The following is a 27,797-nucleotide window of genomic DNA, read 5'->3' as shown; positions in this document are numbered from 1 at the left end:
GTTTACTGTTGAGTTCTCACAGGAAACACAGTAGCTGCTTCACAAGGGTTTTTCAAGACAGATGTGCCGTCGCAAGATCATTGTGTCGAGGCAAGCTGATACCAAATTCAAAAGAGGAAAATGACAATCCCTCAAACCCCTTAGCTGGTCCAAGCGGCCAGATCACCTCAAATTAGCTCACTTCGGTCATTTCTCAAGCCTTGCAAAGAGGAAAAAAAACAGTTCAGCTCATTACAGACATAAAAAAGTTTCCAAAAACAGCTGGATTACAAAAGCCGTCAGGGTGTGTGATTTCAGTAACAAACATCTCCACTATTTATATCTGCGTGCATTCTGTCATTACCAGCACAGTTAAACCAGCACACAGGACAGACTGGAACATCAAAGGGGGGGTGTGGGAATAGCTTTTGCCTTCCACATCTAAACTGGATCACGCTTTAGCCTTCTCCTTCATTTGCACAGTGGGGCTAAATATAGGAGCGCTACCGTCGGCACTCTCCTTCTGAAATTAAGCAGATTCAGCACTGTAATTTCTGTTTCTTCAGAGCAGTATCCCAAAACCACAGCAGCATGAAGCAAGCTGCAGAAAATAGCCACCACCTCCCTTGAAGAGCTCCGAGACGGGGAAAAGGGTTGTTTGTAAGCATCAGGCTGATGCGCACAAAGACCGAGGCAGGTCTCGCTGACGTCTGCAATCTCAGCTGACAGCAGGATGTGAGGATTTCATTTTCGGCCTCTTTATGCTCCTGCAAGTTGCTGTGCAGAGAAGGAATTTCACATTCTGAGGACATTCTGACAGCCCTCGGGGCTAGACTAATGCCAGTGACCACAACACATCCAAAATGACCAACTGGAAAAAGATGTGCTTCGGCGAAGAGCTAAGATTCAGACCAAAAACTTCAGTCAAAAGTTTTGGGTGGGGTAAAGTTCAGAATCGATCTGGTTATTCTAAAAAAGGAGAAGATCACTAGAAGAATAATAGGAGGAATACACAAACCCAGGTGCCTAATATGCTGGATTTGCAGATTACAGGTGTGAAACAATTGCAGCCTTTAAATCGGAACCTAATTTCTGCAGTCTGTACCCAACTTGAACACAGCCTTGTCAGTCTCATTTTTAATTCATCTTTTTTTCCACGTTGGTTATTTCTATTTCAAGCGCACAGAGAGCTCTGCTTCCCCGCCATGCCGCCGAACAGTGAGCGCGTGGCCGGTCTGAAGCTCTCTGTCGGCCGGGGAGCTCCAGGATGTAGGTCTTTCAGTGTCACTTCCTCACATGGGCTAGCCAGTCCCCGCAGGGGAACTCGGTCTTCCTGAGCCCATGCGGCAGGAGAGGGCCAGATGGCCATGGATGGTGTGGGCTTTGGCAGGGCACAATGTCTCAACCGGACCTGCCACACAGAGACTCTTTATTCCGCAGATCTTGGCAATCGGACAAGTGCTGCATCATTTCTATGACTTCCCACAAGTACACAATCACAGAGAAAAAAAAACCCCCACCATGGACCATATATGCTGAACGAGGAATGGGGTTAGCACGCTTATAGCAAAGGACACGACCGGGTGCAGTTATTCACTTTTCTACTGACATCCAAAGGCACAATCTCTAGAAGGAAATGGGATCTTCCGACACTGTCCCCATCCGAGCCCTGCGATGTTTTCTCTTGAGATCAAACCTGTGCTAGAAAGACTGTCCTGCACGGCCGGGGGGAGGTGCAGCAGACGTGCACCTCGTGCAAAGTGCCACCCTGCGCACTTTGCACGGTGTGAAGCCACCGTGCGCTTCCTGCTCTTCGGGCACGTCTCCAGACCCGATCCCTCCCTCCTGTCAGCTGGAAGGGAAGTCATAGTCCCTGCTCTTCCTGGCTTCCACCACCCTTAGGCTTCTTATCAGACAGGCGGCCTTTTCTCAGTTCTATTTTTGCCCATCCTACCTTCCCTTCAGAGTGTATAATAAGATCGGCAGGATGTGCTCAGGAGCTGACTTGAGTAAAGGAAGGACAACAGGGCTCGACAGAAAAGAAGAAAAAAAGGAGAGCCAAAAAATACACCCCTAACTCTTTTCACAAATGTTCTTTTTTATGAAAATTCGATCAGACAAAGCATGTGAATTTATACCCAATTTTCACGAAAGCCAACTTCAAACTACAAAGAAGCAACACGGAGGAAACGTCTGCCAAATGTACAGAGTGAAGTGGAAGGCGGCATGCGACCCATTTCATGTCGAGTTAAGCAGCACCTTCCACTGACTGGTATGGGTGGTAGGTAGCACAGAGCCCATGGAGTGGAAGGAGAGATGTGCGTGATACAGTTCACCACGCCTTGCCTTGTGCACTGTTTGCTATTGTGCACTTTTTGTGTAAGGAAGTTTGTGGTTTAGCCTTTATCATGGACCCTAAACACGTTGAGAAAATGAAAATTGTGTGCGCGCGTGTAATTATGCAAAAAGCAAATGAAAGTGGTTACTGTACTTTGGTATGATTAATGATATCTAACTAGATAAGCAGTGTTTATTACTAACACAAGCCGCAGTATGAATGCTAGTTATTATTATATGTCACTGTCATTTTGGAGACAAAAGTTAAAGCAGGGATCCAGAACGGATTGCAATCCCCCCCACCTTGAAATAATGGAGGTTTTTCTTTTGACAGATTTTTGCTATACGAAAGGGTTCCTGGGAATGAATTAAGTTCATTAGTACCTTAAAAAGAGGTACAGGGGTACCAAAATTAAAAGGTGTATTTCACCGATTTTTTACTCCCAATGCCCACTTCAAGCACATTTCGAGTAGCTGAATACAGCACCCAAACTTCTATGACACTGCATGGCTGCTGAAGACTGGCAAGGGCAGCTGCACCTGGCTGTCCTGATATTGTCACGGTACACTCCCGTGACAGCTGTGAAGCCCTAGGTGTGCCGCCCTCTGTTCTGTCTAGTCTGGTTGTGCACCTGGTCTCTAAGCTCAACATGAAAATAAGACCATTTGTCCAAGATCTGTCTGGCCTGTTGAAACTATAGTTCAATCAATGGATTAAATCGATCAATACCTTGTTTTACATTGTGTCCTGAGGTGTTCTAAACTAGCACAAGCCGTTTAAAAAAAATTCTGGCCCATGACATGACATACCCATGCCCACTCACTGCCCTGGCTCTGAGCCTGCTCTGGACTTTTTTTCCCAGGAAGAAGCTCAGATTTGCCAGTGATGAGCCAAAATAAGAAAGATGCAACGGATGACATTATGCGTCTTGGCAGAAGGTGTCGCGAGCGACATACAGATGGAAATAAACACTTTCTTGTGTCCGAAACTGCAGGCTCCCTGCAGCTTTCTCCCAGTGTGTTTCTTAGTTTTAATATTCTCAAGTCCTATTTTTACAAAAAAAAACATTCCTTTTTCTTCTGGCTTTGCCAGGTTTAAGGACTGGCCAGTCAAGTGAGCGTGAACCGTGCACTGAACGCAAGCGCCCACCGCAAAACACAAAAACAGGAAAGCCACAAGAAAACATCTAAAAACCAGACGGACAGCGAGCGAGGGCATAAAAAGACTGCACTTAAGGAGGAAAATACAGACGGACAAAGGCAGCACCTCTGACCCCAGAATAACCCAGGCCTGCACTGGGATGTGTAACCTCTGATCAGACGGGACCGTGCAATTGCGTTTGCCGACAGCAGACACACACAGCCATTGTGACCCGAGCTCCGCCGGCACAGCGCAGACAGGGCTGCAGCACAGGAGTCCGACTGTTGACTCAGTCAGACTCCGAGTCGCACAGACAGCAGCTCTGCAAATCACAGGAAATACAGGGGACCTTGGGCGGGCCTGAGCGGGGGAGGCACTGCTAAAAATAACTTACAGTACACGAGACACAGGTCGAAGGCAGAACAGGTCTGGACTCCCCCACCCCTATCCAACAGGCTGCTGGTCCTGCACTCTGCCCCCATTCAACTGTATTAATAACAGGTGAAAGAAATCCACATCACTAAGCTGGCACATGAAAAGCCAAACAGTAGCTACTCTAATGATGTTTAGCAGGCACAGCACTCTTTTGTAGGTCTTATTCACAGTGCGTTAGGGCCAGTGATGATGCCCCAAGGATGCCAAAGGAAAAGACTGAGCATAAAAGTGGAAGTGCTCTTGAAAACCACCACTGGCCTGTAAAGTTATGAACAGGGTGTACTGGTGTACTTGACTGGTGTACAGGGCGTACTGGACTGTGGTGCCCTTTTATATGAGAAGGTCGCAAGGTTTCGGGGTAAGGCTTTGGAAAGCAAGAGTTCAGCCACATTACCACCTCCGTTGTCAGCAAGATTTTCATCGGGCTGTACAGAGAATGCTTAACAGCGGCTGTCAAGGCCTGGAAGTCATGATTAAGAAGAATCATGGTCGACAACCAAGGCTTGGCACGTGCCCAACTGATCTTGCACACCGTGGAGAGAAGAGACCCAAGGATCACCAGCACCAGAGGGGCTGGCATGTGGACAACTGTTTCCTAATGTCCTACAAAACTGTACTGATGAATACCCACTATTTTCTGATGTTAACTGTGGGGGGAAAACAATTTTTCTTCATGCACCATCAAAATCACTTATACAGCATTTTTATTCCCAAAAAGCTTTTGGCAAAGCATGATGCCTCACAGTACGCTGCTCAAGTGAAACAGAAGACATACCAATATATTTTTGTTAGGGGACAAGTAATAGGTTTTTTCCATGCTGAAAAAAAGAAAGAAAATGCAACGTTTCGGCCGTGGAGCCTTCTTCAGGTGTGAGGTATATTTTTGGAAGGTTAGCCACAGAGAGGCGATCAGCAGGGACCTAGTCTGCCGAATGCAGACCGGGCAAAAGCAGGAACAGAGCCTCTACAGCCGAGAGCAAAAACCGAAGAGACGGGCTGAGCTCTGCGTCCGTCTCTTCAAACTGCCACCTCCACTCCGCTCCTAACGAGCGCAGCTGCTCATTATCGTCGGTTACCGGAGGCACATCTAGATTTGCATCTCATTCCACCTACACGGAGGTGGGCGACTGTGATGCTGCTGGAACTGACACACACACACACACACACACACACACACACACACACACACACACACACACACAGGCCCGTAATTACGACTGATTTCCATAAGCGTGCGCCAGATGGACAGGTCTCAACGACCGATATCTAATCAGCCACTTAACAGCATGCACCGATTTCAAGTTGCCATTCAAAAGACAGAAGGGCACCACGACCCCCCTCCTCTCTGCTCCCCACAGCATCTGTGTCCATTCAGATCGTCGGAGCTTAAAAACAGCAGGAAATCCCCCCACCCCACCCACAACACCAGCTGAACAGACCCGTAGACAAACATCGGTGTACAAACAATGCTTCGATTCCCCCGAGAAACCTGCCAAACCACTACTCCAAGAAAAGAATGAGATGAATAAGTACAGTTGGGAAGCACAAACGTGTAACAAAACCACTATCTACACATTCATAGGCCTGTTATGCAGTAAAGAGCAGGTTGGCAGGTGATAATCATATTTTCACACTAATTACAGTAGCTACAGGTTAATGTACGTAATGGACACGCATGTGAGAGAACAACTCATCCCTCACCCCCCCACCTAACCACATTGTAGCCCAGCGCTACTGGAAAACCTAGCAACAGGCCACTGCAAAGCTGAAACTACACATTAGTGGCTGGGTCTACAGCCCTTGGTAAGGGTTTTGCGCTCCTAGTTCTCTGTGCTTCCTCCATCTCGTGGTTTTAATCCCTAGCTGAGCTCTCAAACACTTAATTGAATAAATATTTTGCACCACTAGGATTTTTATTTTCAACACTAAAAAGACAGAAATTACCTGAAGCCATTCACGTCAAGTTAGCTAATAAATAGTCTCAAATCTCTAGCAGTTTTAGAACTGCAGATAGTCTCTATAAAATCAATTATACTTAACACTTCAATTATGGCATCGACAGTGCACCTAGCATGCAAAAGTGAAGACAGAAGGAGGAAACCTTCGGTCTTTAACAGAATGTGAAACCTTCAGTGGGGCTCCGGAAAAAAAAAGTTGGTTTTTAAGTTGAGAAAAAAAATCTAACCTGTGCAATGTCTTTCTGCCCCACACCAGCTACAATCTCATCTCGACCGAATGAACGGACTGATCGAGGAGGGAAAGAGGAGTGCAGGGTGGACAGGGACAGGAGGCCAGCTACCCTTGCTTGGGCACCCAGGTTTACTGGTGTGCGCCACTCTTTCTGGGCCAGATGACACCTGTGCCCACCCTTATCTGCGAGATATCATGGAGGGGAATAAAGCCAGATGGCACCACAACCACTGTATACACCTAAAGCACAACGCAGCAGCGCTGCCTGTTAAAACTAAGTCCGACTTAAGTCTAAGTCGATCAATCAGAGATCTAAGTCGATCAATCAGAGTGCAATGCTCAGACAGACAGACCCTCCCACGGGCACACTGGAACGCCAACTTCACGAAAGGCAACACCAAGACATTTCATTACATTTCTCCATGAAAAGCAACAGCCTACCGTTCTCCCTCTCCGAGTTTAAACCCTATAATACAAATGTGTTACAAGCGTGAGCTTCCTGCTTTGAAATTGGGCGTTTTATCTTTTTTACTGATATCAATAAAGTAGAACTCCGCTATCCCCCCTACCTGGTTCTTCGATTTCCAGTGGGCAGGAGTATATTTTGTGCGGAAGAGGGATGTGATGGGATAGCTTCAATTTTGTTCAGCCAACCAGCTTCAAAGCGCTCTGACCTTCCACGCAGAATTAATGTTCAGATGATGTCGGCCAGTTAGGTGGACTGTTCCTGCTAATGGCAGTAGAGTCAATGCGCACTATTATGGGGATTGGGCATCCTACGGGCACCATCTGTCTGCCAGGACTGAGGCTTCATGCGCCGCGGACACTCTCCAGGACAGACACAAATTTGAAAGCAGCCTGGTCACGGTGGCGCTTATCCTGACTCCAGCCCCTGGACCCCAGCTGTGAACAAGCAGCTTACAGGAGGGAAAGGCCCTGAGGTGACTTTGGAACGCGCCAGCATTTTTAGATTCTGTAAAGGTAATTGTTCCACTCGCTGGCACGGCTTGTGAAAACATCAGGCTAGTTCTCATACATTTTTCTCCTCATGCACCCTTGCAGGCAGCTGCAGGGAATTAACAAATGCTTATCATCATCATCATCATCGTCATCATCTCTGTTACAGGGAGGGACTGCAGTTCTACTGAAGGGTCAGAACGACCCTCAGCCTCAGCCTGGCCACAGAACTTACACACCAGCTGCATTTCAGACACAGAGCTCCAACTCAAAGATTAAAACAACACCAGGGGCAAAACACTGCTTTCACCGAGAACCAACTGAGGTGCTGTACCGACTGGTGCTAAGGACGGTCCTATTATTCTCAGACACCATCCAACAATATCTTCTGTCGCCTCGTGAGGCAGATCACCAGTTACGAAATTACAAAGGTGAGATTTTGTGAGACAAGACAAGAGCTCACATCCTGATCTTAGGTTAGAGACATTGAATGTCTTTTCCTCATGCATTATTTGGGTAAAACTGGACAACATCTGCAAAAGGTCCACATTTGGTCTCCCTGGTGGGGTCCATGTCGGAGACGCATTCCTCAAGGCCACAGTTGCAACCATGGATCACTGCAATTCTGGATTCATTACTCATAGTTACAAGCCGCAAGCTGCTGCAGGCATTTAGACTTGGTTACCTAACTCTGCTGTGACCTCAGTCCCTTCACACCTACCATCGCAATGAAACCGGCAGATTCCCAAGCCTGGAACTAATCTGCACTAAATCCCAGGAGGTGCTTTCAACTCCAGCCAGATGTCAAGCTTCCAGGAAGACAAAAAAACAGCACGAAACCCATAGGAATGGGATCTGGCAAGCTGTTCCACAGGTAACTCAAATCACAGGGGAACGAGCAGATCTCCTTGTGAAGCCTCGAGATAGCCAAGATTGCAGTGCTGTTTTCTACTAGCAGAACGTCATGTACGCACTCATCCCCTTGCACAAGCCTAAACTACAGCAAGACGGCAATTACCTGCAAGCTGACCTCCACATCACTTTGATCTTCACAAGGATATTTGCATGTAATCCTGTGTCTGGCACATTTGTGCAGTCAAAATCACAACAATAGCTTGTTGACTTGGAACAAACACCTGATAACCCGCAAAGCGAAACTGGATAAGACGCCTGCATAGAAATGAGATCATCGCTTTACAGACTAAATACTTGGCAAAACCTGCTGTTGTTGTTTTTTTTAAAAAAAAAAATCTAGAAGGTTGCATGGCCTCCTCTCAATCAGATGCTCTTCAAGGCTGCAACCCTCATCCATACTAGGAGAGAAGGACAGATTTCATGCTCCTGTTTCTTCCGGGCTCCCAGTGAGTCACGTCCTAACGCTTTTGCTCTTGCAAGATCAAGAAGGGCAATGCCAAGGGAAACCCACACAATAAGCTTGCAGGGTGCTCTTTTTTCCTGTACTTTAATTATCATTTTTAGCATTCTTCTCAGAGCTTTCCCTACGTACCCCTAACATTATACTTCCCAAATGCTGGGGTTCTGCTCGAGTAAACATTAGGAAGGGCAGTCCCAGGAGGTACAAAGGGCCTGACCCTGCCATGTGGGGAGAACAGACAGCACTGGGGGTCAAATTTCCTCTGATTGTGCTGTGAAACCCAATCTCAGCAAAGATCCAGCTGCCTGCCTCTTCTGAAGCACCACTCTGCGCTTCGTCAAGTCTCCCAGAAAGAGACGCAGCATTCAATTGAACAGATTCTACAAATCAGAAATACTTCATAAAAGCATAAGGACATCCCAAGCACAACTGATATTTCTGTAGCAGGCTAAAACCTAGATATAGGATTCAGCAAGTGACATCATATGGATATGAAACTTGTTTTGCCTTTCTTTCCAAATAAAATCCTGAATCAGAACTCTTTGAAATTCGAGGGGGATCCAGAGGTGCTTATCATCGCCTGATCCTGCAGATATAGGCCTGTAGTCACTCTGTCCCTCTGTTATACAGGTGACACCAACAGTAGGACTGGAACTTTTCTGAAGATCTAGACAACGCATTGCAGCACCTGACTGAGATGAGATTGGCATCCAAGCACAGGATGTTGGTGACTTAATTGTTCCATCACCCCCACTAATCGCACCGAGGTGGCAGGAGACAAAGAGCCCTTTCCCTTTTCACAAACATGCATCCTTCCCTTTTCCTTCCAAATAGTTTCTGATTCATTTTTAAAAATCATGCCGGAGTGACGTCTTTTCCCACACCTTGGTTGCTCGCTGGAGAAGACGAAGGAGCATGACTGAGCCGAAGAGCCGAAAAGCTCTGTAAAACTCGAAGCAAACGCCTCTCTCGGCCCGAGCGGAGGGGAAGTCTGGTCTCTCATGCCCCCTCCCCTCCATTCCCCCGCCCCAACTTCACTGCGGTCTTGCTGCATGGTCTGAAGAAAAGAAATGCTTTCCAATAATGGCTGCTTATTATTCTTTACCGTAATTCTGGTCAATTACGGCTCATTAGGAGCAGACCAGCTGCAGAGTGCTCAGAGTTTCACACAATAGCTCTGTGAGTCAGTTGCTTTCAGCACTGAGAGCGGGGGCACCCGAGAGGCCAGAGAGGAATCATACCCAACAAAGCTGGCAGTGGGCACTACCTCCACATTGGCAACACACTGAACAGCAGACAGGACACCTGGTCATCTCAGCCCTGTGTCCAGAAGTGGGGTTTTGTTTTGTAGGTATTTCACTAGGACACTAGGTGCTCAGTCCCAGACTGCACTGGTGATGACATCTCCACAATGGATGCCTAAAACCGCCAACTGCACTGAGCTCATACTTTGTAATCTCAAACCCTTGAGCCACAGGTATTCATTCCACAGAAAGCAGTATAAACAGAAAAGATGGGGAACAATTCTAAACCATTCCGCACTTTTAAAACTGTTGTCAAGACAGATTTACTGCTGCAATGCAAACAAGGTTTGGGGATTTGCTCTAATATCGGTGTTTATTTTACTTCTCCCAGACACGATTAAGAAAGAGTAAAAAGGGGGTGAATTGAGCACGAACAACTGCTGCTGCAGAGTCATCTGAAAGTGACAGAGGTCCTGAAACGTTCACATGAAATGACATCGCCGTTCAGATCAACGCCACTGAAGTCAATCCTGGCTTAGGGCCTCACGGTTTAAGGTGATTAGAAAGGAATGTTTAAAAAGCAATTTAACTATTTTTTTCTCCATGGCACCAGCGGTTTCTTTGCTATCCGAAATATCTTTATGCCTTTTTGGAATTGAACCGGTGCCAGTTTTTGCTCTAAATTTATTCCTACCAGTCAACATGATGGAAACAGCATGGTACTGAAAAAGACGTTAATTCAAGGAACTGGTGTCGCTAATGGCCCTTTTACTTAGAAGTCAAAATAAAGAGCTTTGTGTTAAGCACACAATTAGGACCTCGTTTTCATACTTTCGTTGGAATTTTAGTTTTAATCTAAACTCAGTCGCAGCAACTGGTGTTTTAAGGAAAACAATTTTCAATTCAGTTACAAATTTTCACAAGATTTTGGCCTTGACTGAGGAATGAAGCCAGTAATTACAACCACGCCCACATGCTGAAGGTTGAGCCAATGAACAGACAAAAGCACATGTAGGTTGCCCTAAAACAAAAGATTTTTTTCCACAGTGGAAGCAATTGATATAATTACAGGGGACGTACGACAAAATAAATAAATGTATCTAAAAAACATCCCTTGAAACAACCAGAAAGTGGGCAAAATGAAGGCATGGAAAATCATAGAATAAGGAGATTCTGTGAAAAGAAAATCTTACATGAGGTGAAGGTTGTTCCCCATGGCCGATTTATCAGGCTGATACCTTAGCTCAGCCCCTGCATATCAAAGGCAACCAATGTTAGCATGTACAGTAAAGTTAAAGGTGTAGAACATAAGCCAAGTGGTGTTAAAATTATTAATGTACTTGTAAAACCTCATTTAGAATGGCATCTTCAATTTTGGTCACCCACGATACAAGAAAAGTTAGCGCAGCTCTGGAATCAGTCCTACAGGGACAAGGGAAGACTAGCAGAAGACCCCGATTCAAGACTTCACAATCTACCACAGACAAAGCCAACCTAACGGCAAGAAACGTGAAGCAGAGCAGAAAAGTGGAAACCACGGGGAAGTGTGTTTAAAACTGAGCCGGAGCCAAAGTGGCAAATTGCTCGGATGAGGCCCTCACAACAGGTAGCCTGTAAAAAACAAACGGTGCTGATGGGCCAAACAGCCACCTCCTTTGGAACCTTTCTTGTGTTCTTGAGCCCCTGGAGGACTGGCACCCCAGTATAATTCATTGGGGCTCTGTCTTGTTGTGGTTGCTTCAGGCACTGAGAACTGAGAGACTTGCGATGCTGTTACGTCACACTCGTAAATCTAACACGCTGCACAGCTGTGGCTGATGATGTTTGGGTTTATTGCGTAAAAGTGGCGTTGTCCCCATCATCAAAAACAATGATCACCTAGCTAACAACTGCGTAACCTGTGTATATCCTAATAAACAACTCGGGCAAAGCTATCGACTGTTTTGTTGCATAGGCTGTTTAGCAGTGTAACTCAGTAGTGCTGCGTCAAGACTGAACAGCCTACAGCTGTGAACCTCCCTCAGATACATGAGCCTAGAAAGCCTGCAGTGAGCTGTCTTTGCAAAGGGGAGAGAAAGCACACAACATCACCAGCATGCACAACAGAAAAGCTTGCAGGCAAGGCTCAAAAGCTTTCCGTGATAATATTTATGCATTTTGACATTATTAATGGTACACAAGTTTCTGCACAGATCCACGGAAGAACAGGAAAACAAACACTTCAGATATAATACGAAGAGGTTGAAAATTGCCTGTGTACAACGGCAAACCCAGCAGAAATTCTAGGCTACCTGACGGTATAGAATAGAGGTCTCACCTGACTTTTGAGTCCTGTGTATCCAAGACACCACTCCTGGACATACAGTAAAACTGAAGACAATTCAAGTGCGTGTGAACTTCCATGTTCAGGTTGAAATTTAGATTTACAGAAAAAAAAGCAATCTGGCCCTTAGCCCTGAAGTCCCACTGTGCCACAGGTGACAGCCACCTCTTGGGGAGCAGAGGGCTGAGATCTTCAGAGGGGCGCTACGTCTGACACTGCGGCTGTGGCCGTGCCACTGTCCAGCGCCCAGGCCACCAGCCCTCTCCCAGCCTGGTGGTCTCGTCGCGTCATGGGTCACCCCCTCCAGCCTGCCTTGGGCCGATCGCTTCCGCCCCGGATACGAACAAAAAAAAAAAACTCTTCACTGCGAAACAAGGCCTTGGCTGCTTTTCACTTCACAATGAAAGGCCTAACTGCTATTTTTGTCAGCTGACGCACAAGAAATTCGACAGTATTCTTTTCAACAGAACAGTGATGTGTGTGGTTTACAATAGTCACAACTGTGATCTTTTAAATTCTTCTGGGTCAGTAATGACAAAAACATCTCGTACTCGGAGGGCAATGGATGTGCTCAGAGATCCAGTGGAGATGCAGAGCTCTAACTGCTTTTTAATCAGAAGTATGTGGTGGCGCCTCTCTTCTCCTGTAAAGACAGCCATCCTTCTGCTGAGCTCTCTGATCAGAAGACAAATTAGCAAGGTTCAATATTACACCATAAAACAGGGCTACACTGAACACGAATACAAATCAGAAAAATATGTACATCTGCCCACACACTGGGGGGTCAATAGCCCAGAGACTGCTGCTCTTCAGTGCTGTAAAGATGTGTGAGAGACAATGGGTGGCATAATTCCTGCTTCTTTTATAATGGAAATCCTCCAACATTCAGCACCTTTGAAACCGGCACGTTCAGAAAAGAAAAGATTCAAGCTGTTGCTGCCACTATCTCTGCTAACACAATTCAGCGCACTCGTGATTTATGCATTAATGATAGACACTGTGCACTAAAGAAATGGCATGGTTTTGTAAAATATAATGTCATCACCTTTTGCGAGTGTTTCATGCTTCAAAATAAACTTGGCTAAGCCACAACAGAGACACCAGTGAGCCTGAACGTATATCAGGTCTTTGGAGAATTCAAGCTTAGGTCTTAGGGCTGATGTAGGGTTTTAAGTGCTTTTGAAATGACACTACAATGTTAAGCAAGTGAGTCAGTGAAGCAAACTTGTACAATCCTGTTACAAAACCACTGTTTCAATGTTATTTATTGCCCTTATCTTCAACTGCTCTATGGAACATTTACAGCTACCTTTGCATCCCAAGTTAATCTTTGAACACAGAACTGCTTCCTTGAAGGAAATTCAGGAAATTCGTACTATCATAAAAATCCAAACTGTGACATGACAGCACTGCAAATGGTTTACAAATGCAAAATATACTAATATATAGTGGGATAGTCAGTCTGGTAATCTCCTAGATCTCTTTGAAAGATCGCCCTGCATCGTCTCTGAGAAGAGATTAGGAGACGTAGCAATAAATTCCAAATATACTTTAAGAGCAAAGAACCACATCTTATTTGCTTAGGTATTCCACTTAAATTAACATTTTTGTCCCCTGGCACCACCAGACTGCTGCCTTTGCTGGTGTCCCATTTTTTATTTTTTTTAAAAAAGAATAAGAAAGCTTGTGTGGACAAAAAACACTTTGTAATTGTCAAATGAAATTGATTCACCTAATCGTAAAGCACTGATAAGGTTCTTTTCCGTGCTTATGCATTGCATGAATTCCATCAAAGCTGATGAAGGATCAGGTTTTAAGAGAAAAATCTACCCGGAGTACACCTTGGATTATCTATACATTTTCTTACCAAACACTGATCAATGCATTCCATTCATACCAATGGGCACACGGTAGATGTTGAAAGAATTACCAATGGAAAACATGCAGCACAACCACAGACCACATGCAGATTAAAAATCCCACCTGCAGAGACTGAAATGAACAGAGCTCACAGCACTGAAATCCCACTGAAAATCACAGAGGGACAGTAGGTACTGTTTGACTGGTTTAATGAGTTTAAATATGGAGCTTCTTCAGTTAATGAAGTCTAGCTTTAACTTTGCATCAAAAACTCCAACAACGATTTAATGTTTGCAAGCAGGGCTGACCATTGGTTGCGATGCACCATGCCATGTTAACCTTGAATTTCCGCATCCTTAGTAATCTTAGTAAACTTTTATCTATACAATATTGTTTTACTATGATTCCATCCCTCGAGATCAAACTCTAAATATGAAAACGGTCCATCCTAATGTGAAGCCACATGGTGAACCTCCTACTCAAGGCAACTTGAATGCATGGTTACCCTGATCGAGTCCTCAGACCTCACTTGCTGTCCCTCCTGATGAGACAACATGCTATCAGGACAGCACATGTCCTCGTTCTGACTGTAGCTTTCTAGCAAGATGAATGGCGCAGGTATACTGTGGATGTTCTGCTTAGCCAGCCTTGAGGCCCATCGAACATTTGTGGGATGACATGGGGCATCTAGGGCTCAGAGATGAGTGACATAAGGATCGAGGTGACGTATAGGCATCTGCTACCTGGTGCGAACGTGAGCCACAGTCGAAGAACTGTACAACGTCACACTCTTTCAGAGTAGACCCCCCCCCACTAGTGACACATGCCAATCAACAGAATTTTATAAATATTATACTAACATCACGTGTGTTCAATAAAACATCAGTCCACCTGCCAGAAAGAAGTCAGTCATTTTCCTGATCGCTATGGGAATTTGCTGAAAGTGTAAGGGATAGGTTTCTTTTTAGACTTTTTAGCACATGTTTTTTTTAATTAACTTATGTAGATAGATCATACAACAGATAATGTAATCCTGATTACTATGAAAACTCTTGGGCACATCAAGAGAGCCATCATCCACGCTGTAAAGGCTAATGCAGGGCCTAGTCAGCAGAGGAGTCACAGCCTTTCAGAGACTCGCCACTTCAGTACAAACAGTCTTACTCAGGACACATCCTCCTTCCAGATGACACGAGACGCAGATGAAATCAATTTATAGGCCGTTTAACAAATACCAGTCGGAATTGATGTTTACTGTCACCCCAGTGTAATTGAAGGCCCTAATTAAACATGTTTAATCACTCTGCTCTCCTAGCCTATGTTAAACATTTCATTTGCCTTCACTGACCAACACATTCACTGGAAGATGAAACCACCCTGTGATGCCCCTCACAGCAAACGTCTGTGCCAGCCACGAGCCAGCAAGCTGCAAGCTGGCTGACATTGGGCCATTTACAGAAGAAAAAAAACTATAGAACATATAAACATGCATCAGCAGAGGCTACACAAAACTGGGTTCAAATGAGCTACAAAAATGTTGCCCTGACAAAAAATGAGCATGCCTTTCTCCAACTCCCATGAAAACAGACACACCCCTAGTTTTTTTTTTTAAATGATGTAACTTCAGTGTGAACACACTGCCGGTGGATTCCTTCAGCCTCCTCGCTGCTGACCTGCCTGCGATTCCGTCGCGATTGTTTACCGAACAAATGACGTGCTAATGACAATAACGGGTGAGCTGGGCCTTGGAGAACTGGCCTTTCAAAGCCTTGTCTCAGTGTGTCCCCCGTTCCTGCGGCTGATTACAGAAGCAGCTGCTGCAGAAATTCAATAGGAAGCACAGAGGAAAGAAATCCTGCAGCTTTCTTTCAGACTGATGGCAGCATTTGAGATGAGAATTGCATCCCCTGGAACAGGCGACAGGCATTCCCCTCCTAGGCACGACCTCCCTACTAACACACGGACTCACCAATAAAAACATAATAGAGGCAAAACACTAACATCCTCTTCCTCGCAGCCAGCCAAAGCAAACAGCTGGACACATCTGTCCTCCCGGGCCTCCAGGCGTCACGACTGCAGAACTCGCTGTTACACGCGCCTTTTAACAGGGACCGATCCAGCAGAGCTTCGTCTCGGACAGAGGCACCTCTTCCAGAATAAAGGTTGGTCTCTACCGCCTAATCGGAATGCGCGCTTGCTGAAAAGGGTGTTGCATGATAAGTTGAAAAGTAACAAAAGTAAATAAAATCAAAGTAAAAGCTTTGTGCGATTTAAGTGTACAACCATTAAACTAGCAGACAAAGGGAAAGGTGGAAGATAAATTAGCCCCCGGACATAGGCTGCTGGGAGAGACCGAAATATATAAGAATTTGAGAAGCACTGGTTTAGAACACACAGGGCTGTGTTTCGCGGGTTTGTTTTTGAAATATCCTGAAGTCCTTTACAATTTCAACCGGTCAGCTACTGGCAAGAGCTGATCAAGAAGGCATGGATCATTTTTGTTTTTAAAGGCAGCCAATACATGAATGCAGTTCAGTCCTGCGGGATGTTAACAAGTTCGCCTCGGAGATCAGTATGTTCTGTCAGGAGAGCAACGGCATAGCTCATTAGGACACGCCAGCTCCTCATGTGAAAGCCTTCCTGTGTTTCTGCCCTGAGTCAGACTAGCCCTCCTGACTGCAGACCACCAGCTATGTGAAGGGGTGGTCAAACACCGATAACTGCAGCACTCTGCCGGTACCTCAAGGGTGAAACCGATCTAACGTGTAGCACGCTGTCCTGAAAAATGATAAAACAGCTGTGACTGGAGAATATCCCCCCCATTCTCTTTTGTTCTGAAAGCCAAGCCACCTCTATGATCAAAAACAACCCTCCAAATAATATTAAAGATGACTGTTCTAATAAGAAAGAGTGCGCTCCTCACTCACATGTGTGGACTGAGCTCGTAGAAGTTTCTGTTGCGATACTCCTCCACCTTGTCCGCTGTGTAGATGGGCAGAGACCGGTAAGGGTTGAGGGAGATCACCACGCTGCCGATGTAGGTCTGGACAGGAGACAGACACAGAGGACACGGTCAGACAAAGGACATTCAAGAGGCTCAGCACACGGCCTAACATAGGATGGGTACCCGCCTGAACCTAAAGCTTAAGATGGAAATGCTGGCATGTAGCATTTTGACGTGGTTTAAATCGAGGGTTTTACACAAAATACTTAAGTTTTTTTTGGGGGGGGGTTCTCAACAGGTGTGAGACTCTGCAGAGATTTCCTAGCAATGACCTTCAAAACAGTAGCAAGATATTTCCCTGTGAAGAGGTAAGCCATAAATGTCTTCCCACCAGCCTGTAAAACACCGAAATCTGATGAACTGGTATGTATAACATTCTTATCGCTGGTGAGCTATCTCTATTCTCTATTCTTATCTCCACAGAGATAAAGCCTTGGTAAAAGCAGAGTATTGCAAGCTGAGGCAAGGTAGCTTCCATATACTGCTTCATCAGACCAGAGCTCCTCCTGGTTTCTGTGGTGTGAACTGCACTACAGAACATGTGACTTCCCCCTCCCCCCCCCCCCGTCTGGACAGCACACCAGTCCATCACAGAAATCACCCCCCCCATGCTAGTCCTCACTTATAAAACTGGGAGCAGCTTGGTAAAGTACCTCACTCAAGAGGAGAGGGCTGAACCCCCAACCTGTTAGTCACGAGACCCATTATTGTTGCACTAGCCATAGTATGCTAAAGCAAAGCAAAATCCTGGTAAGAGCACTGCAGGGCAGAGCTGGGTTGAGATGACAGTATATGTGGAAACTGCATCAGGAGAACACTGCGGAAGGCAGTTGCAGCTCATGTTATCCAGCTGTTTGCACTGGGACGTGAGTCAAGTGGTTGCAAGAACGAGTCCTCAGTACCCTCTACGAGCACGGGAGCTGCCTGCTCCCAGCACGAACGGCTCCAAAACTTGAATTGTTCTGCTAACCCTATTTCTGCCTTGCACAGAGGGAAACGATGCCACACAGAGCACAATTACACCGCGCTGCCACGCGGCGAAGCTCTCGAGTGCAAGACGCTCGGTAGCAACCTTCACCGACTGATCCCCTGCTGAGACGGGAGGGACGGCTTGCTGCCTCAGCCCTGCAGAAACCCGATCTGAACGAAGCAGGGATCGCCCGGCACCACGTGGGGAAATTCCTGGGCACTGTCCGGGCATGCGAGTCAGAAAGCATTCTGAGATGTCAAACAGAAAGAAAAAGAAAAATGCCGGGAATTCCAAAGCCCTCCTGCGAGAAATGCACCACGATCGGCCGACTCCGGGAGCCAGGCTCCGTCCCCCTCAGGGCTCACAGCGGCTCCGTGCGACGTGCCGGAAGAAGATGAACTCCAGCCGCTCCATGGGACTTGCCAGAGCGCCGGTAAGCCAGTCCACACCGGCTCCTGAGCCGAGGAGTCACCACGTGAGAATGGAGGTAAAAACCGCGGCAGAAATATGAGCTGAACCCAGCCGAGCCCCCCCCAGAGAAACTCCGTCTCTGCTGCTTAATCACGGATGGCCTTGAAGCTTGAGAAAAACAATAAAAAGGTACTTCGTATACAATGATCAGGAAGGGGCCCTATTCCACATTGACCAAAAGACCAAATGTGGTGAAGACCAAAGTGCTTTCTAAGGCTGAGGAACATTACGCACTTCACTTTTTTGCCTTGTCTCTGTGTAAGTGTTGCCATATGCTCACATAAAATCAGCAATTACAAAGAGCAGGCAGAAGAACTTAAAGGTTACAGTCGAGAGTCCATTTGATAGTTAGCCGTTAATTGATCCAAGGATCTCATCCAGCTGTTTCTCGAAAGAAGACCGGGTATCCGTTTCAACAACATGGCTGGGAAGCTTCTTCCACATTCCCCTAACCCTTTTGGTAAAGAAGTGCCTGCTGTGCTCTTTTTAAAGAGGAACTACAGTCCCTAAAGCCATAGTTCAATAAATTCTGGGTACAGCATTTTTTTGGACATTCTATCACAGAACATTTCATAATCCACACTCCACAAATCTACAAGACTCCTTAAAGCACTGGACATCAAGCCTTCGGGACAAGAACAAGGTTTATCAATAATCCTCCAAGCTCCTCAGCATTTGTCTCAGCCTAAGTGTGCTGCTCTCAACAGGCGACAGACTGCTTGAAACACCAGCTCTGCAAAGGCTCAGTGGTTGGCCCAGCCCGACTCTACAGTGAGCAGGCAATGACGGAGCTGCGAGTACTCCAGTGGTGCCAGTCTTTTCAGATGTACAAACTCTATACGGACACAGCTGGGCTGACAGGGCTGAACTTAAACAGAAACGAAAAGGCAGACAGGGAAGCTTTTGCATGCACCATCTATGTGTGCAAGACACTGCTCCCTGTCCACAGAATGGAGACATATCTACGTGTGCAAGATGCTGCTTCCTGTCCACAGAATGGAGACACATGGCCCTGCACGGGGGCTCAGTGTTTTTCATGGGCAATGCAAGCCTTTCAGATTTGAGACAAACGAGGAGAAACGCCACAGCAGCAATGAAACCCAGCACTTCCATCTCATATCGGTGCTACTGGGCATGCAGTCGTGGTCTACAGAGACCAATACATTAACAGCACTTCCAAAAGAGCAGCAGAGCCAGAAAAGGAAAAGGCAGTGCTGGCAGTAAACCACGCGAGTGGCTACACAGTGGTGAGCTGTATTTTTTCCCCAAGGCCATTTTGAAAGGTGCCGATCAGAATTACAAAACAGTCCAAAGTCTGCTTTATTGTATTTAATCAAGCAAAGTTCTCGGAACACTGGGTGCAATGTCTGGTCTTGCAAAAAGAAGCTTCTACATTGAACATAAAACTTTTATGGCATGGATAAAAGTATTTTATGTTACTCAAATATTCCTTTAAACTTCCTTTAGGTAACTTGCATGGCTGGCTGTTTTCAGGGTTACTCACAGTATTAATTTAACACTGATTAAATTGCCATGCAAGTAATTTTTTTCATCCAATGGTTGCTTACAGTTTTTGAAACACTTTCTGTCGACCCCCATTGTAACAATTCCAGCACCAAATCTCCCTTTAGGGTCTGAAGCGAAGATGGATGAGTGGCATTATCCCAGCAGACCTACACAAACACAGAGCCTTTAGACCTGGGTCATATGGGTTTTAATGGCCCCAAATGACAAAAGAAAAGCACCTGAAAATTCCTGAAAAAAAGACAAGGGGAAATCGAAAGGCTCTCACTGTCAAGTTGATTATAAGATCCCTTTATTGGCCATATACAGTTTCTTGTATTAGGAATTTGTCTTTTCGCAAACCCCAGCTTGCTCTCCATGAGACACACAGACAGGGAGAGAAGCTTTGGGATCAGAGCGCAGGGTCAGCCTTTTATACGGCGCCCCTGGAGCAATCGGGGTGAAGGGCCTTGCTCAGGGGCCCAACGGAGTAGGATTCCTCTGCCGGCCGTGGGATACGAACCAGCAACCTTCCAGCCACAGAGCCTCCGCACCTCTACCGGTGCGAAGAGGAGCCCTAGAGATGGAGCACAGCAGCTCTGTACCAGCTGTCCTGACTGGTACGAGTGAATGTTGAATTTGCCACAGTTACTGCGCAGTGTTCGGGTGTAGGGCACGCAAAAGAAGACCGGATCTTAGGTGCTGGCCCGCGAAGAGTTCTGTGTGTAGAATAATAAACCAACCCAGTTCCTGAACTTTAATGTCGTGCCTTTGTCTACACAACATCTGGCAACGAGGATGGCTGAATTTGCCTTACAACACTGACCTCACTTACACACCAGAACGAGTCCATCATAGAATACAGGCCACGCTTATCAACTGATATGTTCCATTTCCATTGGCCTTCTTGCTTACAGGTCCCTGTACTATAATATCTTCAACAACAGAACCCAAAACAAGAAAAATCCTGCTTCACACCAAATGACTGCCGTTCTCTAAATCGCTGCAGCCTAAAGCCACTTCTAATTGGAGCCAGAGGTATAATAGCTACTTGGGGTACAGTGTGCTTGAGGGTATGAGGCCTCCTATTGAAGAATAATGCAGGAATGAAGGCTACTTTACCAAAGACAGAGAAACGGCTCGGTCTCGCATGAGCATGCTAGATTATCTACCACTTCAATCAGTGCAATGCAACACGTCTTGTATAACCTCTCTTATAAGTCGGGCTGAATGTTCCAGGGCTTCCAGAGTGCGGGAAGAGTGTCAACAGGACACCAGAGTGAGGGCGAAAGACAGAGCTGCTTCTCATGGCTTTATTCCCTGTCGCTCCCTTTCCTCTGTGGACAGAGCCAACTTCCCCTCCACCCTGCTGACACCACAAGGAGCACAAGAGCATGTCGCACTCTGGGAGAATCTCTACTGTCGCTGCTGAACAGCAGCTGTGGGGACTGATGGATAGCAGACTGGATAATCTGGACTGATCAGGCCTTGGTGAGGACCTGACATGACAGCATTCCTGCAGGACAGTGCAAGTTCCCCTGCTGGTTCCAACAATGGCTTTCTTGCCAGATGAGAATGTGAAAGTTATGCTGTGGATCCTTGCACTCAAGATTTGAGCCCCACTGAACAATCTGGGGGGGATGAGCTGGGATGATACGCAGCATCAAGGGCTCATAGGCCAGTGAACAGGCTCCAGGAGGAGAACGGGGCGAGACGATCCCACAAGAGACCCCCGTAACCTGGTGTACAGCATGAGTCACATCCTGTAACTGTTCACTAATGATAACAGCTGTTAATAAGCTTAGTGAATTGACCTACAACATCTGTGTTCAATAAAATATTATTTTACATTACAGTACATGAACATAAAATGAACATTTTGATTATAACTAAATTTGTTGCAGTTATTAATTATGTTTTATGATCACCATGTGCAGTTCAGTGGTAGCACTTACTTACTGAAGGGACCCCAAGGTACACTGTGGCTGAACAGAGAGACACTACAGCTTGGTGTGGTATACAATGTAAACAGTCCTTGATGACCTGGTGTGATAACATTCCCCACGGGGATAAGATTCCTGGCTGCGTGTTAAGGGCGAGATCCCCATGAGATTATCTCCCTTTGTGGCTTCCTCTCTGCCTGGGGCCTCATACCTGCCTGAGAGCTTAGATGCTTAGATGTGAGAACAGACCAGTTCAAATTGCTTTCATGTAAATTATAATAATGGCAGCTATCTGTGAAGAGGATGTAGCAATGTGAAAGTTTCCTTTCATCAGCTGTGTTGGGCTGATGTACAGTGGCACTGTGGCTAGTGCAGCTTCCGCTTGCGCGCACTCCACATGTTCACTTGGCTGTTCACTGGGTGCTCTGGTTTCTTCCCACCTTCCAAAGACCAGGTGCACTGGTGTCTCTAAACTGTCTGTGTGCACTGACCATCCTAGGTTGTAGTCCCACAATGCACCCTGTACTTGTAGCATAGCTTTAACAGAAGGATCCATCCCTCTGACGGCTGATGGAGGGAGAAACTGCACTGTGCGAAGAATGAATACATTGAAGTGGTCAGTGTCCATTGGCACGGGGTTTGGTCAGCCAGCAATGCGCCACCTCTCCACCTCTGTGCCCTGCTGTACAGCAGGCATGACCATTACGGACACCTGAAAGTAAGGGTCTGGCAGAACTGCTCTAACTGGCGGCCTTGGGCCTTTCTGCTGCTCATTACATCAGTCAGTGCGTCTCCCCCTATGTTGTCAGCTACGCCTAACTCAGCTCAGTCAGCATATCACTAATCTGCCAGCCATATCATTGTGAATCATGTAGCTGATCATCCCAGAATGCAGAATTACAAGCCAATGACAATACCAGTGTTTTGGCTAGCACTATGTTTGCGCTATGCAGAGAGGCTATCACCATCCTGGACTGCACTGCCAGGCCAGTCCCTTACAGCTCGAGGGCCTGGCTCCTCATTTTCCTTGACACCCCTTGCAAGGACACATGGACCCGCCCAGAACTGGCATCCTCTGCCAGGGATGACACAGTAGCCCACTGCAGGTGTGAACACAGCAGAGGTGAGTCATGGGAACATGACCGCCAGGTGTTCAACCACTAACACGGAGATCCCTGTGGAGAAGCCAGGATGACATCACAATGAACTGACTTTCGTTTAGCCGGCATCTGCATATAGAGAGATGTTCACAAGTAAATTGCTCAGTGTGCAGAAAAATACCGATTTATTAACCTTTAACCTTTACATTGAGTATAAGACCGCCATGGCTGGGAATGCGCTGTGGCAGGTATCCTAGACAAATGTTCCATATTACTCAGAAATAAAATAAATAAAAAGGGTTTACTTACAGAAAACGAAATGTAACTTAGGTAAAACAAAATGCCAGCATTGGGAAAATAAGCAAGGAAGCAGGATATTCATACCCAAATGGGGTCAGTCAGCAAGAATAAGAAAGATACAAGTGGCACACAGAGCAACTGATCATCACCAATTCAGCCTGATCTCCTGATGTCATGTATTAGCTGTACTGAAAAGACATGGATTTACCAAATAGCAACTAATTGACTCCCAAATTAAATGAGACCACATGGTACAAATGCATGACAAGGAGGTGACGCTTTTGGGCGGCATGATTTACACAGCAAAGAATTTTTCAGGCAGAAGAAGCACTGCTTTGTACAAAGCATCATCTCTGTTCTTTGGAGATCTGAACGTCTGATGTTCCACACTGGCAGATCAATAAATAAGGAGGAGAAACTCACATAAATTTCGTTGTGGTCAAAACGCTTCTTCAGGTTCTCGATGAAGGATTCTTCGGTCAGTGGTTCCAGCAGCACCATATCCCCCACTCCTATCATGTTGTCCAGAAGGGATGTCTTCACCTCCATCTTGGACATCTTTGTCCCCTGAAAGAACCAAACACACAATTAAAACTAAATAAAGCAGAAAAGCAATACTCACACCCTGCAGCTACCTTTTTAGACCTTAGACCATCAACTATGGCATTAACCTGCTTATTGCGGCGCAACAGAGACCACCTGTAATTATCTAAACTACTATTCAACAGCAGCAACGGATTTGTAACTGTCTGAGACTGCAATGGCTGTTTTAGTTCTGAACGCAGATGAAAACAGTGTCAACAGCGGGATGTTTGCACAAGTAGGGGTCAGGCACGTTTGAGAACCCTTGGTGTGCGCCTGATGAGACTCTCTGCTGTTCAGAATTGGAAACCGTGGGCACCGTGACGGAGTTATTTATCCCGATCTCCAGCTCTGACAGAGAGACTCCAGCAATGGAGAAGAATTCCATCACCATTTCTCCAAGATATAGCAAAATCATTGAGGTGTTTTTTTTCTAAATTATCTAAACATCTCCGTTTATAGTTACTTAAGAGACCAACATCAATGACCATGCTGTACACTCCACAGAAATACGGGGCAGGCCCAGTGCCGTTTCGCTCCTGTATCAGAGGAGGAGGGAGTGCACCCTGGGCAACCCATGTAGGATGCAGACCAGGACAGCTCCTGTTCCGTCCCAGGTGACGGACAGCAGGCAGAAACGGCAGCCCCTTCCCCACATGACCTCAGAATTCTAACCCTACTGGTTTAGCATCTGGGACTGAGCAAGCCCTCCAGCCCCTTCATTCCAATACACAGTGCTCTGTGCTCGTCTCTCTGTTCTGAACACAGCGGATGATTTCTGAATCAGCGCTCTTCAGTCTCCCCTATAAAAGTGGACACTGTAACAGATAACAGACAGGGATACAGGAAGGAGGAGCCCATCATTACCCAGTAGAGCAGTATTGTGCATTGAAAGGTCCTGGGGGGGGGATAGATTACCTGGGCCAATGGGAGTAACTGAGCCACAGAAATCACAGTGCTTTTGTGTCTCTAACAGGTGTCCTTCTGTTAATGGGAAAACATACTACTACTCAGGGAGGGCTGGACTTCTCATCAAGAGTATTAGCCAGTTAGGCGTCATAAAACTCCCATATCTGGTTAACGAGCACCTATAGAGCTGCAGAAACGCTACTGCAATTAGGAAACCTGATAAAGAGATTCTAGTTCTGACAGAAATTCTTGCCTTATAGCTAGACTATGGGGTGTAATGTCTGTTTTACAAAAGCTTTTCTTTGTGCAGGATTAAAAGCAGAGAGTATTTATTTTCTCTCTCCTTTGGGCAGGGCTTTGCATGATCTCAGCTTGCACTGCGAGAGCTCCTGCAGCTCCTGGAAGCACACCGGTGTTTGCTTTGTCCCTGCTAACCTGCAGCAGGCAGCGCTGGAGCGGGGCTTTATCACAGAGACGCGCGGCGCCCTCTCCCATTCGCGTTCGCCGCAGTTTGACGCCGTTAATCTCAGGGCTGGCCAGCCCCCTGCCTTGTCGTGGAGGCCGAGAGGTGAAACCCCCACACCCCGCACCCCCGCCCAGGGGGGCATCTCCCACACCAGAACAGCAAGAGAACGGATCAGTGACTGATGCCCTTCGCCGCACCTTGAGGTCGCAACAATAACCAAGAACTCCTACCAGCTTTTGGGGGGGAAGGCTTCTCTCCTGCATGGCAGCGGTTGGCTCGTGGTGTGGAGGCAGCATAGCAACTGAATGCTTTCACATAGCAACGCCGCCTGCCATCCTGCCCTGACCTGAAAGGCAGCTAAATCAGCAGCCATATCACCCTGCAACTCACAACTGGCAACCCACTGAAGCTCAGCAGGTGTGAGCCTGGTCAGTACCTGGATGGGAGACCTCCTGGGAAAAACTAAGGTTGCTGCTGGAAGAGGCGTTAGTGGGGCCAGCAGGGGGCGCTCACCCTGCGGCTCATGTGGGTCCTAATGCCCCAGTGACGGGGACACTATACTGTAAACAGGCGCCGTCCTTCGGATGAGACGTAAAACCGAGGTCCTGACTCTCTGTGGTCATTAAAAATCCCAGGGTGCTTCTCGAAAAGAGTAGGGGTGTAACCCCGGCATCCTGGCCAAATTTCCCCATCGGCTGTTATCAATCATGGCCTCCTAACAATCCCCCTCTATGAATTGGCTTCATTACTCTGCTCTCCTCCCCACTGATAGCTGATGTGTGGTGAGCGTTCTGGCGCACTATGGCTGCCTTCGCATCATCCAGGTGGATGCTGCACATTGGTGGTGGTGGAGGGGAGTCCCCATTACCTGTAAAGCGCTTTGAGTGGAGTGTCCAGAAAAAGCGCTATATAAGTGTAAGCAATTATTATTATTATTATTAAATCAGGAGACGGGTAGGAGGTCAGGAGCTTAACCCCCCCGGCTCCGAACCCTCCCCGCTACCTGCACGGCTGGCAACATGGGCCCCGCTTTCGAGAGGAAATCTTCCACAGCAGCTCCAGGAAAGACTTGCACAACACAAGCCTCCCACACTGAAGCTGCGATTTCCGATTCCAGGCCCGAGGTGGGACCGGCCCCAGCTCCTTTCTCCCTCCCTGGAAACTGGACTGGCCAGGTGTGTCGAGCGAGGTATCGGCCTGCTTGCCTTTTCCCCCTTTTAACTGTTGCTCCCAGATAAACGCCGGTGGGTTGAGGAGAGGAAGGTACCGAAGCACAGACAACACACACACACACACACACACACACACACACACACACCAGCCAGAGGGAGGCCCCGGAAACCCTGGCCCATATTTAACCGCCACAATTTCCCACTCAAGGCAGACAAAATCGTTCCTTAGAGAGGAAAACGCAAACTGGAGCGAAAGTACGGAGCAGAGGTTAAACGGTTATGCAGAAGAGGAAAAAAAAAAGACCTGCTGACGCACGTGAAATTGTGCCAAGCAATTTCGAAACTCATTCGTGTGAAATGTGTCGCTAATCACAGGTGTAGAAAACATCTCACGCCCTCCACTTTAACAGCGGGATGGAAGAGTTACAGACAGACCCATACAGCTCCTGTTTCACTCATCACTCATCACCGGGATGTACTGCCACCACAGTGCAAACAAACCTCTTCGATTTCATTTACTTCAAACCAAACTGTAGTCTAGTTTCTATCACAGATATTCCAGAAATATATCCACCCCTAAAAGATCCAAGTCTGGCATTACTGGCAAACCCAAAGCCAGCTCAATCTTCCCAATGTACTGTGATTATCTGCTGTACAACAGGGTTAGCAGACTGGTGCCCTAGATAAGGTAGTTACTCTCTAGGATGTGATATAACCACATAAAGAAGTGCATAGAACGGTCCCACATTAGAACCAATAGAGAAGAGTGCTTTATCATTATCTGGGGATAAAAATATTGTGGATTATATTATAAACAGAAAAGCCATGCTATGAAATTGCATCCATTGCTGCAGAGCAGACGCCAGCAGTTATCCATGTCAGGTATTTAGCATTATACATAAATTTTCATCTTAAATGTAATTTAAATGTGCACCACTTAAAAATATAAATGTTCCATGCAACTAAAGCTGCAAAAACAAATGCACTGAATGCAGAAAACAAAAATGTGTGGTAGGCGTTTAATTAACACTTGGGGGTGGAGAGGTCATGACCCCAGGGCTGCCTAGATTAAAAAAGGTTTGGCTAATCTGTTGAAAAATGAGAATGGGCCATCATCCTGCTTTCCCTTTGTGGGTTCAAGCTAATCAACACCACACGGTCACCTAGCTTTCTCTTTCAGGATCCCCCAGTTGGATTCTGCATTAGTCACAAAAAGTTTGTGTCGATTTGCACTCCCAGAACGGAAAATACAGATTTACTATCATCATTCAGAATCGCCTCCCGACCGTGAGCCAGACAATCCCCATCACTTCCCATCCCACCTAGATCTCAGCACTCTATAGTCCTCCACTTGTCTGCAAACCCCACTGTGAACTGCCATTTACCTACAAAAGCTGGAGGCATAGTCCGGATTTGAACTGGCTGCCTCCAGGTGACATGGCGAGTTCTGCGCTGCGAGCTCACTTCTAGGCTCACAACCCCCCTTACCCTCATGAAAGTGAGGATCTGGAAGTGTGGGCAGGGTCTTTCGCCACT

General features: G+C 46.7%; 1 protein-coding gene across 8 annotated transcripts in view; it reads right to left on the bottom strand.

The window, feature by feature from the left end:
* The window catches only part of myo1b (myosin IB), a 93,372-nt gene that overhangs the window by 51,805 nt on the left and 13,770 nt on the right, over positions 1-27,797 (bottom strand). For all 8 annotated transcript variants that reach the window (XM_088605792.1, XM_088605791.1, XM_088605797.1 and 5 more), the window contains exons 2-3: positions 23,556-23,699; positions 16,769-16,884 (exon numbers count right to left, since the gene is read on the bottom strand). In XM_088605792.1, coding sequence (XP_088461918.1) covers positions 16,769-16,884; positions 23,556-23,690 — 251 coding nt within the window. In that variant the 5' untranslated portion in view covers positions 23,691-23,699. The remainder of the gene's footprint in view (positions 1-16,768; positions 16,885-23,555; positions 23,700-27,797) is intronic.

The sequence above is a fragment of the Lepisosteus platostomus genome, chromosome 14 (assembly GCF_059453375.1).
Source record: "Lepisosteus platostomus isolate fLepPlt1 chromosome 14, fLepPlt1.hap1, whole genome shotgun sequence".
Classification (NCBI taxonomy): Eukaryota; Metazoa; Chordata; class Actinopteri; order Semionotiformes; family Lepisosteidae; genus Lepisosteus; species Lepisosteus platostomus.
The sequence above is the reverse complement of the archived record's forward strand: the minus strand, read 5'-3'. Positions and strand labels throughout refer to the sequence as shown.